Here is a 12,375-nt window from a genome sequence, read left to right on the forward strand (position 1 = left end):
TGCTGAAAAACGTAAAAAACAAAAAGAAAATATCACCTGTTCCACCTTGAATTGGAGCAGTTGCCATGAATTGTTGAAGGTATCCACCTGGTGGTGTAAAAGTGAGAAAACTTCTCATTGGTATTGCTGCTCCGGTCGGTGAAGAAGGTGGTGTTCGTAGCAACGATGCGCCACTTGGTGACATCACTATTGTCTGCATCACTGCTGGTTGTCCGGTAATGGATGTTGGTGGCGATTCTTGACTTGTAATATGTTTCTCTCTTTTGTCGTAATCAGTACTGCTGTTTGGCGTCCTTTCGTGTGACGCATCCTTTTTGGGTCGTTTCTTCTCTGGATGTTTGATGTTGAGAAAATCGGTCTTCTTCCGGATTCTAAAACTTCGGGTTCGTCCGGGGGTTGGTGATGTCTCATCGTGAGTTAAAATTTCATCTGTCTTTTTTGGTGTTTTCGAATCTGATATCTTCAAAGCAGTCTCCTGGATTGATTCCGGAGCGGAAACATGTTCATCCTTTTTGGCAGGATCCATACTAATGGATCCTAGAGAAACTTCTGATGGTATTTGATTCGACTCGTCACTGGATGGTGTAGATTGCGACTTCAAGTCTGCAATCGATGTATCTTGACAAGATTGTTCTGATTCGGAATCAGGGGGAATCTGTGGTAGTTTGGTAGGAGTTTTGGAGACAGAAACTGGCGGCGCGTTGGGTATGAATACTTTCGTAGGACTTATGGGTCGAGGAGGTGATGTGAGGAGGACAATATTTCCGGATTGATTTGCGATATTATTGTTCAACACATAGGCTACCGGGAATCGTTGTGACGGATTTACTTGAATTGCTTTCTGTGTCGTGACACCCACATTGGTGGTAATAATCGCAGGCATCCCATTAATTACAAGCGGGGATGACATGGTGCCATTTATCATTAATGGCGAACGCATTTGCATTCCATTAGGAGAATGTGGCGGACTAGGTGTTTTAGGTATATGTAAGCCAACTGGCTTTGTAATACTGGTCACATCTTGATTAATTGCAGGTTTGCTATCTGACACGGAGTTACGTAGCCTGAAGGCTTTAAGATTAGAAATATCGGTTGGTCTTGAAGAAGTTGCTAAGCGCGGTTGAATTGGTTGTTGTCCTCCAAGGATTATTCTACTGGCAGCTAGAATTTTCCTTTCAATAGGATTGATTGGTGGAGTTGGCACATTCTTACTGTGGTTATCGCCAAGAACTTTCGATGGTACAGAATTTTTTGCTAACGGTTGAAGATTGGTTGTGGAAGTCGCATTGTTAGAAATTGTTTGCAATTTGATCGGAAGTTGAAACTTCATTGGATTGATAAGAGTCAAACCTGGTGGAAAACCGTTGACAAACTTTGGAGCACTTTCGTATAAATTGAATACTGGACTATGACTGAGGATCACTTTGACCGTGTTGGGTGGCACTGATTGGTTGCTTGGCATGTCTGTTGAATGTTGCTCTGGCATAGGTGAAACTGTAGTGTATTCTGCAATGAAAAATAAGTATATTTTCGCATCGTGTCATTTATAATAGTTGTTTTCAATATTCAAGTGAATTTGTATCAAGTACCATATATTTAACTTCATAATTCATAAAATTCATTAATAGTTAATTACGCAACACGTCTGCCTAACGAATGTAAAGTGTAATTGATAGACACTTCCGAGAGAAGGATTAAAAAGAAAAACATAGTAGGTATTCTCTACCCAATTAATGATTTGCCCAATTGTGATTCCTAGCTATTGTCACGGGGTTTGATGTAGAAATTAAAACTCTTTCATACTAATCTGTTTATTCTTTGTTACATCAACAGACGACTTAGATCCGACGACAGGGTGGCCACTCAATTTCCATTTTCGAATTCCCGGTTTTTCCCGGTGCATGTTTTAAATTTGTCCCGGCTGTAGTGTATCAAGAAAAGAAATTATCGAAGGAACGGGTTTTGCATTCATTTGAAAAATCTATCTATGAAACAACCATGCTTGTTTTATGCAACGCTTTTCGGTCGTATTTCTGATCATGTAATTTAAATTTATTATCAAAACCTATGGAATATATTCCAATACATCCTAAATAAATCAAAGAAGAGAACTTTATCCACTTCTTTTTATTAGTATTATTACATTCCTTATTGGTACATTCTGAGACTAACACGATGATACTTCTATGTCCAGAGTAGTCGAAGTCGAAAACAAAAATCCAACTCGAAAATTTCCAAGTCTGGCACCGGGAATCGGACCCAGCCACCTTCAAATGGTCTGGCTTTATAGCCTCGAATTTTACCGTACGACTAAAATGGATCCCGGTAATGTGGTAATGAAGCACTCAATAAGCATTTTCCGCTGTGACACTTTTTATAGGTTAACAGGCTTGACGTTCACAAGGCACAAGGCTCAATACGCAGAAGGCCGTGGGTTCATTTCCAGATCGTTTACATCTCTATCCTTTAACTTGACCATTCTAACAGTAACTGTTGGACGGTAAATTATTTAAGCGCATTTCTACATCCATTCTATCTCTTTTGGCACATTGGCAACCCGTTAACCAAGACGAAGATCTGCCAATAGAACCTTAACATTCTACGTGATTTTTTGGGAAACGCATTTCACTATCAACGAATCGCCTGCTTTGAGCGTGCTTACAGCGGCACACGAGGAGTTAACTTTCTGAAATCAGTATGGCGAAAGGTATCTAAGGTTCGTGTAGATTACGATAATTTATTAGAAGTTTTGATTGAAAACTATGATTCATCAGTCTTAAAAGTTATGTCTAGACAACCGAGAAAAAAGGACAATAAACGATGACGCCTACATCTTAAAGGACTGCCTGCGTCTAAACGGAGAACAAAGAAACATAGAATGAGTCATAAAGCAATAAAACTTTATCTCTAGGCAGAAAGGATAAGCAAAGATAAAAAGGTACCGCCCGTTGCAAGTAAAATACAATTGCTAATTAGTATGTATGGGAATCCCATTAGGTTACAAGTATGCGAGAAGTAGCAAAAAAAATGCTATATACTTTCTGTGCAGAGACAGGCAGCATATCTATAGTATATAAGAAACCTAGTTGTAAATTTGAACTCAGTACAAGTTTACATTTTTTACAGAACTCACGCTTCGGATTTTTATTCCGAAATTCCCTCGAAGAGACCATATTTTTTGGTGGCACTCCAGAGAGGAACTAAACGTAGGAAGCTTATATTCAAAAATAAGTGTTTCTGGTTGAATTTTTTGATTTGAAAAGCAATTATTCACAGAAAATAGTGTTGTGTTAGAATGAACTTTGTTCTCCGATTAAAAAACCAATAATAGTGGGTTCAATCAAAGTTAATTGCCTATTTCCGGGGATTAAACCACCCGACTTGGACGTTAATTTACAATGTTATGAAAACTCATATGTGAATATGTACGTTATGTGGAAGATATTGATTTGGAAAATGTGTTGGAGGTAACCACTTTCCCTTCGTTGGGACTCGAACCCACCATGACCCTACAGTGCGCTAGACCGGTGCTTTAACCAACTAAGCTACGAAGGACCTCCGTCGGCCTTCGCAACCTAGCGGTTACTGAACGAGCTCGAGATTCCCAAATTGGACGCATAGTCAAATCACTCGCAATCTATTTCTCAAGCCAATACTTCCACATGTGTATAGTACACGTCCACAATTAGAGGAGCGTGAGTATTTAGAATGTCTGGCGGCTATACACATTCTTCATCAGCAACTGTACTGATCAAGTGAGGTTGTGTAAGCTATTTGCCAGTCGGTCGTCAAGCTCAGACCCGACCGCTTTGCGTAGGCAAGAGCACGCAACTCAGGTTTAGTTCAATCAAAGTTAATTGCCTATTTCCGGGGATTATAGCCGCCAGATTATAGCCGGAATATTTCAGGAGGTATAGCCGCCAGACATCCCAAGTAACACCAAGCATTACAATATTGCACATATATCAATCACAAATCGGCATGCTAAATGCTAATTGGATTAGATCTGTTTTATCGATGCGTTGTTGCATTTATTTGTCAATTGTCAGACAACGGTACTCTAAATCAGCAGTACGAATTCAGCGATGCATTACTGGTGCTTTATTTCAACATGCCAAAGTAATAAACCATTAATTCGGTCTTCTAATTGCCCTTTTCCACTTTAAGTCAACGTTTAGGACTGTGCACATGCATATATAGCTTCATGGTTACTTGGTATTCTAAATACTCACGTTCCTCTAATTGTGGACGTGTACTATACACATGTGGTAGTATTGGCTTGAGAAATAGATTACGAGTGATTTGACTATGTGTCCAATTTGGGAATCTCGAGCTCGTTCAGTAGCCGCTAGGTTGCGAAGGCCGACGGAGGTCCTTCGTAGCTTAGTTGGTTAAAGCACCAGTCTAGCGTACTGTAGGGTCATGAATTCGAGGTCCATCGAACATAAAGTTATAACCGCCATTACATTTTCCCATTCAATAGCCTCCACATAACGTATATATTCACATATGAGTTTTCATAACATTGTAAATCAATAATAGTGTTCAAACAAAGTGTGTAGCTGAGCATCTGTTCGTTCGTTACAAACTATCTCAATCGGATAGCGACAGTGCACTGATTCAATCGCTCCATGCATAAATCCTGCCAAGGCAAAAGATTTTTCTTAATTTCAAAAGTGTGGTTCGCTGGTGAGCCAGTGCCTGATTTTGATGATTCCTATAAAATTTAGCCAAAGTTTCAAAGCATTTTTGAAACAACTACGAGAAAGGGTGAATTCAGTGATTTGGAAAATCTGAACCGCCTACAAAAACATTTAAAGGGTAAAGCTTTTACATCTGGTTGAACTCTTAATGATGGATCATAAAAAAGTACCAAAAATCATGGAAAATCTTAAGGAGCAGTTTGGAAACATTCGTTTCCTTTATGAAGGGTATTTAAAAGACGTTCTTAGTCTGAAAAATCCAACTATAGAAAATCCTCAATCAATGATCGAATTTATAACAACGATCGAAAATTTAGTGACAAATATAAAGCTAATGAAACAAGCTGATTATTTGAAAGATCAGAGGTTAATTCAAGATCTTATTCAGAAACTTCCCTTCAGTTTACGTCAGCAATGGCTGAAATTATTGATCGAAAAAGAAAAGGCAGCAACTCCGCTTGCACCATACCAACTACCTGATTTGGAAACACTTTCTGATTGATTGAAAGATCATCATTTTTGCGAAAATGGATGTGGCAAAAAGAAAAGAAGTCTTGAAGAAAAATCGAGTTTGCTTTTCTTGTTGCAATTTTTCCAATCATGTTTCTAAGAATTGCCAAATTCCCAGAAATTGTAATATTGATGGATGCCGTATTAAGCACCATCCACTGTTACATGAAAACAGGAAAAACACTAACAAAGAACACAATAAGGATCTCCAAGTTGAACAAATAAACGTTCATAAAAAAATTAAAGCGATAGGAGGAATCTATTACCAAATAATTCCGGTATCATTGTCCAAAGGTAAACAAAAGATAAAAGTTTTAGCTTTTTTAGATCATGGATCGTTAACTAGTTTGTTACTAGATGCCGTCCGAAAATAATTGGGTATAAATGGTGCAACTTGCCCTTTAACTTTGTCCTGGACAAATGGAGATGTCCAATAAGATAATAACAGTCAAGAAATTGATGTTACCATTGAAGGAAGTAATGGTAATAAATACGAATTACGAGGAATACGAACCATAAGCAATATGACGCCTCCATCCCAATCTTTGAACAAGGAAGAACTGTTCAAACAATATCCATATCTGAGAGATACAAATATCGATGGATATGAGAAAGAAACTCCTTCGGTTTTTTTTTAATTTATTGAAACAAGTTATATTCTTTTTTTTTCTGATGCTTTAAGGAACATTTTCATATAAAAACATTTTTCATATGATGAAAATACTAGAAGTTATATCAAAATTACTGCCAGTCTCAAATGTTCTTACGGTTTATTATGAACAGATCTGGAGCCTTCCTAAGCCTAAGATATTGATAGGATTACCACATGCATATGTTATGCAAGGTTTAGAGTCACGAGCAGGAAGTTTCAATCAACCCATAGCTAATAGAACTAGATTAGGCTGTATTACATGGTAAAGATATTGGAACATCCTCTAAAAGTGAATATACTGTTGCAACTCATAAAGAAGTTATAGAAGAAGACGCTTCTATGAGTAAAATTATGAGTAAATATTTTTCTGTGGAAGGATTTGGAGTACAAGTCTCCGCCAAACCATTGATCTCGAAACAGAATGAAAGAGCAAAACAAAACATGAATGAGACTATACATTATAGGGATGGTCAATATGAAATTGGAAAAATGATAATGCGGCTGCTCTAAACAGACTGAAAGGTCAAGAACAGAAGATGAGAAGAGATCCAGCATTGAGAGTTTGGTACAACAGTAAGATTAATGAGTATGAGGAAAAAGGATATTTAAGAAAATTATCTCAATTTGAAGCAATGACACAGACATCCAAAACCTTTTACATACCACATTTTTTCGTCATAAATGTTAATAAGCAACCTCTAAAACCAAGATTGGTTTTTGATGCTGTTGCTAAAATTAGAGGAGAATCACTTAATTCAAATCTACTGTCAGGACCTGACATGAATGCAAACTTACTTGGAGTATTGATGAGATTTAGAGAGGGACGTTATGCCGACTCTGGGGACATCCAAGAAATGTTCCACCAAATAAAAAAAGAAGACCAAGATGCTCAAAGACTTCTATTTAGAATGTCAGAAGAAGTTGAAATTGATACCTTCGTCATGCAAGTCATGACATTTGGAGCAAGCTGTTCACCAGCTTGTGCTCAATTTATAAAAAATCAAAATGCATTAAATTTCAAAGAGGAATTTCCACAGGAAGTTGATGCTATTATAAATAATCATTATGTTGATGACTATTTAGATAGTTTCAACATTATGGAAATTGCAAAAAGCGTTGTGAATAATATAACTAAAATACATAGCTTTGCTCACTACAATATAAGAAATTTTGTCTCAAATTCTCCAGAATTGATTAATAGCATTCAGGAATCAAAACGTTTAGAAAACAATAAAATCACTCTTGGAGACAATCAGACCGCATCGTGCTTTCGTGCTGTGCGGTTCTTTCTCTCTTTGCGGAAGGAAGTTTTTAATACTACCCGAAGCTATTTTAATTTCAACGGTGCTTCTTAGCGCTATTTGTACCCACTGATCCCGTTACGATCTTTGCAAGGACCCGTGCCTTCGTTTTACGTTGGACCCGTTTGCGGAAGTAAAATTCCGACAAGCGGTGGTAATCCTGCAGGGACACCGTTCTGGGAAAAAACCTCTTAGAAGGTCACGTCTCCACGCTCAGCAATGAGTAAACAAGAGGAAGGGGGAGTCTCTGAATTCTCCACTTCCTTCAAAGAAACAAGGTTTCAAGACCGTCCTGCCCAAGCGCGGAAAAAATAGAAGGAAGCTGGAGAATTCAGATATTCCTTCTAACTCTAATATCGGAAATAATTCTTCTCCAATCGAACTGAGCAATCAGTTCGATTTGATTAATGATGAAATTGAGCAAATCGAATCTACCTCTAGCCCAGGTGATTCGATTCATGCGAAAAAGCAAAGGATTCCGCCAATTGTGGTATCTGTTGCCGAGTTTTCTGGCTTCCGGAATGAGATTTTGAGTAACCTTCAGGGGATCAAGGTTTCATTTCAGATTGCTAGGAAGGGTGACTGCCGCGTTTTGCCGGGATCCTTTGACGATCGCAAACGTCTTCTTCACTATTTAACTGAGAAGCGCCATAAATTCTTCACATACGACGACAAAACTGAGCGATTGTTCAAAGTCGTCTTGAAAGGTCTCCCCAGTGATGACAAATCACTGGATGAGATTAAAATTGAAATTTCTCAATTACTTGGATTTTCACCAGTCCAAGTAATTAAGATGAAAAAGAAATCCCATTCTGGTACTTCCCAGAGGGCCATTTCTCAAGAATTTTATCTAGTTCATTTTAACAAAAGTGAACTAAATAATATGAAAAGTTTGGAAAAGGCCTGTATTATGTCTCATGTCCGTGTTACATGGGAACATTTCCGCAGGCCTGGGGAAATTTCCAAAACCCTACCCAGTGCCGTAAGTGCCAAAAGTGGGGTCATGGAACCAAACATTGTCACATGGATGCTAAATGCATGATTTGTGGTGGAACCTCTCACGCCAAGGACGCATGTCCTGTGAGAGAAGATTCCAATAAATTTAAGTGCGCAAACTGTGGGGGCAATCATAAATCCAATTTCTGGGAATGCCCTTCATGCAAAAAAGTTTTGAATTCCCGTGCAAAATTGATGACGGGAAATTCCAATCGGATCCCAGATTCGACGGGTAGAAATTTTTCAAACGCTCAAATTTCGAAACCGGTTACCGGTCGAGCAATTCATACCCACCACAATTCACAAACAAATTTTGCCGCTCGTCAACGGGTAGCAAGCACTTCAGTAAATTCCAATTTTTCGAATGTACCTACGTATGCAAACATCGCTGCTGGTGAACAAAATTTCTCTTCTCAAAATGAGGTTTATATACCCATGTCCCAACGGAAAATAACGGTCATGTTGCCGATTCAGGTAGCATGTCTGCTTCCGATTTTGATTTTTTAACTGAACAATTGCATCACATGATTGATGCAATGTTCAAAGCAAATACCATTCCTGAAGCTGTTCAGGTTGGTATAAAGTACACACAAAAAATTGTTATCGGACTCCGTTTCAATGGATCCAAATAATTGTGTGAAAGTTCTAAATTGGAATGCCCGCTCTCTAAAGGGTAAGGAAGATGAATTATTCAACTTCCTAACAGTTCATAATGTGCATATTGCCATTATAACTGAAACCTATTTAAAACCAGGACTCTCCATTAAACGAGATCCAAATTATTTTATCTACAGAAATGATCGTCTTGACAGCGCCTGTGGTGGGGTCGCCATTGTCATCAATAGACGTATCAAACATAAATTATTTTCTTCGTTTGAAACCAAAGTTTTTGAAACCTTGGGAGTTTCTGTTGAAACAAATTTTGGACAATTTTCCTTCATTGCAGCCTACTTGCCTTTTCAATGCAATGGGCAGCAAAAGAATTTGTTGAAAGCTGATCCTCAAATTCTGACTCGCAACAAATCAAAATTCTTCGTAATTGGTGACTTCAACGCCAAACACCGTTCATGGAATAATGCTCAAAGCAATTCCAATGGTAAAATTTTATTTGAAGATTGTTCTGCGGGATATTATACTATTCAATATCCCAATGGAACAACTTGTTTTTCTTCCAGTCGAAATCCTTCTACAATTGATTTAGTTTTAACGGATTCAAGTCAGCTGTGTGGCAAATTGGTAACTCATGCTGACTTTGACTCTGATCACCTTCCTGTGACATTTGAAATCTCACAAGAAGCCATTTATAATCCAATCAGCTCTACTTTTAATTATCATAGAGCTGATTGGGATTCTCTCAAAACGTATATCGACAGGAATTTTGATGTTGATATTCCTCTCGATACCAAAAGTGATATTGATAATGCTCTCGTATCTTTGACAAATTTAATTGTCGAAGCCAGAGGCATTGCAATTCCGAAATGTGAAGTTAAATTCAACTCCATTATTATTGACGACGATCTTCAGCTACTGATTCGTCTTAAAAATGTGAGAAGAAGGCAATACCAAAGAACTCGCGATCCCGCGTTGAAAGTTATTTGGCGAGATTTGCAAAATGAAATTAAAAACGTTTCGCTATTCTGAGAAATACCAACTTTGAGAATAATGTCTCGAAGTTGGATCCCAGTTCGAAACCCTTTTGAAATTAACAAAATTCTTAAAAACCTCAAAAGCCAATTCCAGCGCTTAAAGAGGGAAATAAAATTTTATTAACAAATGGCGAAAAGGCTCAAAAACTTGCTCAGCAGTTCGAGAGTGCCCATAATTTTAGTCTAGGTCTCACTAGTCCAATTGAGGATCAGGTTACACGGAGCTTCGAAGACATTCTCAATCAAGAGAATGTTTTTGACCCTTCGTTGGGAACCAATTTGGATGAAGTGAGATCTATTACTAGAAAATTTAAAAATATGAAAGCCCCGGGTGATGATGGTATTTTCTACATACTTATCAAAAATATTATCATACTTCCTGAGAGCTCTTTATCCTTTTTGGTTAATTTATTTAACAAATGTTTTCAATTGGCATACTTTCCAGATAAATGGAAAAACGCCAAAGTTGTTCCAATTTTGAAGCCGGACAAAAATCCAGCTGAGGCTTCTAGTTATCCTTAATCAGTTTGCTTTCTTCAATAAGCAAACTGTTTGAAAAGATTATTTTAAATAGAATGATGGTTCATATTAATGACAATTCTATTTTTGCTGATGAGCAATTTGGTTTTCGCCATGGGCATTCAACCACTCATCAGTTATTAAGAGTTACGAACTTAATTCGGCTCAACAAATCTGAAGGATATTCGACTGGAGTTGCTCTTCTTGATATAGAGAAAGCATTTGACAGTGTTTGGCATGAAGGTTTGATTGTAAAATTGATGAATTTTAATTTTCCTCTGTACATCATTAAACTGATCCAAAATTATTTATCAGATCGCTCACTGCAGGTAAACTATCAGAATACTAAATCTGATAGATTACCTGTAAGAGCTGGTGTTCCCCAAGGCAGCATACTGGGGCCCATTTTGTATAACATTTTTCTTCTGACTTACCTGATTTACCACCAGGGTGTCAAAATCTTTGTTTGCAGATGACACAGGTCTCTCAGCCAAAGGGCGTAGCCTTCGTGTCATTTGTAGTAGATTGCAAAAAGTTTGGATATTTTCTCCACTTACTTGCAAAAATGGAAAATTTCCCCGAATGCTTCCAAAACTCAGCTTATAATTTTCCCACATAAGCCGAGAGCTTCTTATTTGAAACCTTCTAGCAGACATATTGTCACTATGAATGGGGTTCCAATTAATTGGTCTAGCGAAGCTAAATATTTAGGACTTCTGCTAGATCAAAAATTAACTTTTAAAAATCACATTGAAGGCCTTCAAGCCAAATGTAACAAATATATTAAGTGCCTATATCCACTTATAAACAGAAAATCAAAACTTTGTATTAAGAACAAACTTTTGATTTACAAACAAATTTTTAGACCTGCCATGTTCATGGTGGCCACTGAAATTCGATTTTCAAATTCCCGGTTTTTTCCCGCTTTTCCCGATAAATTTTGTTAAATTTACCCGGTTTTTATTTAACTTGAAAAAAAAAAATCAAAGTAAGAGTTTTTGAAGTTTTACTAGGTGTTTTATTCTCTGACAAAACCGTGTGAAATGCTTTAATCAACTTGCACACTGAAATTGTGCGTTTCGTGGCCATGTAGTTAGTGACAACCGGCATTTAAATCAATAAGGTAATACCACATTAGCAGCTAATTACAATAATGATTCGTTTCTTACTTGCAAAACTTTCGTAAACGTTTCTCTTGGTTGTAAAACTTTCGTAAGATTCTTGCAAAGTCAATGGACATTGCATTGCAGTCTAGTGTGGTTCTTCCTTCTTAGAGCATAATGTTCACAGGTCAGAAAGCAGTAAAATCGTATAATACTTTAAAGTATACCGCCATCGGGGGTGACAATGAGTCTGTGGGGTCGTAGAGCCAAATCGTTCAAAAAAGTCTCTTATATTTTAGTCTTTTTTCCCTCCGATACATTCAATAGATTCTACAAGCAGTCTAAGTAGTTGAAACAGTGACCCGTTCTCACCCCCATTTGACCCATTGTCACCACCGACGACGGTAGCCGAAATATTTGCAATGTTCAACTCTCAGTTTGATCTTATTCACACTATTTCAAAGAATACCTTCCTGAGTAACTGATTAAGCTTTTCAAATTATCGCAAAGTTATGTGAGGAATGACACAATTAGATTCGTAATTTAATCAATTTTACATTTTAAATTTCTAGAATTCTGTTTACTTTTTTCAGTTTTCTATCCATTAAAATAAGATCTTGAATTTCTTATTAAAAAGTTTAAACGATCCCATTCAATATTAGAAGATTGGAATTAAAAAAAAAATTGGAACTTATTCCTTATGTTCCGTGTAACAAGTTGAAAAATATCTTAGAGTATATCTTTCACCATCATAACCTTCAATTATATCAGGTTAGTTGCGAGATTAGTTGTGGAAAAATACTAAACTAGAGATATTTTTTTTCCAAGTTCGTTTATTTGGTAGGCTCAGGCGTGTATAACACTTTACGGAGCCATATTTCTTTGTGATATATACAATCAATGTCATGTTTTCAGTTAGTAAGAGAGGGATAGGAGCCAGCGTAC

At 37.3% G+C, this 12,375-nt stretch overlaps 1 protein-coding gene across 2 annotated transcripts in view; it reads right to left on the reverse strand.

Moving 5' to 3' along the window:
* LOC134224752 (uncharacterized) overlaps positions 1 to 12,375 on the reverse strand; it is a 128,662-nt gene that overhangs the window by 1,565 nt on the left and 114,722 nt on the right. Inside the window, exons 3-4 of one of the 2 annotated variants that reach the window (XM_062704308.1) lie at positions 1,351 to 1,506; positions 37 to 1,254 (exon numbers count right to left, since the gene is read on the reverse strand). In XM_062704308.1, the coding sequence (XP_062560292.1) occupies positions 37 to 1,254; positions 1,351 to 1,506 (1,374 nt within the window). Of the gene's footprint in view, positions 1 to 36; positions 1,507 to 12,375 lie in introns of both variants that reach the window. The other variant, XM_062704307.1, reaches the window with a different exon arrangement.

This window comes from Armigeres subalbatus, chromosome 3 (genome assembly GCF_024139115.2).
Source record: "Armigeres subalbatus isolate Guangzhou_Male chromosome 3, GZ_Asu_2, whole genome shotgun sequence".
Lineage (NCBI taxonomy): Eukaryota > Metazoa > Arthropoda > Insecta > Diptera > Culicidae > Armigeres > Armigeres subalbatus.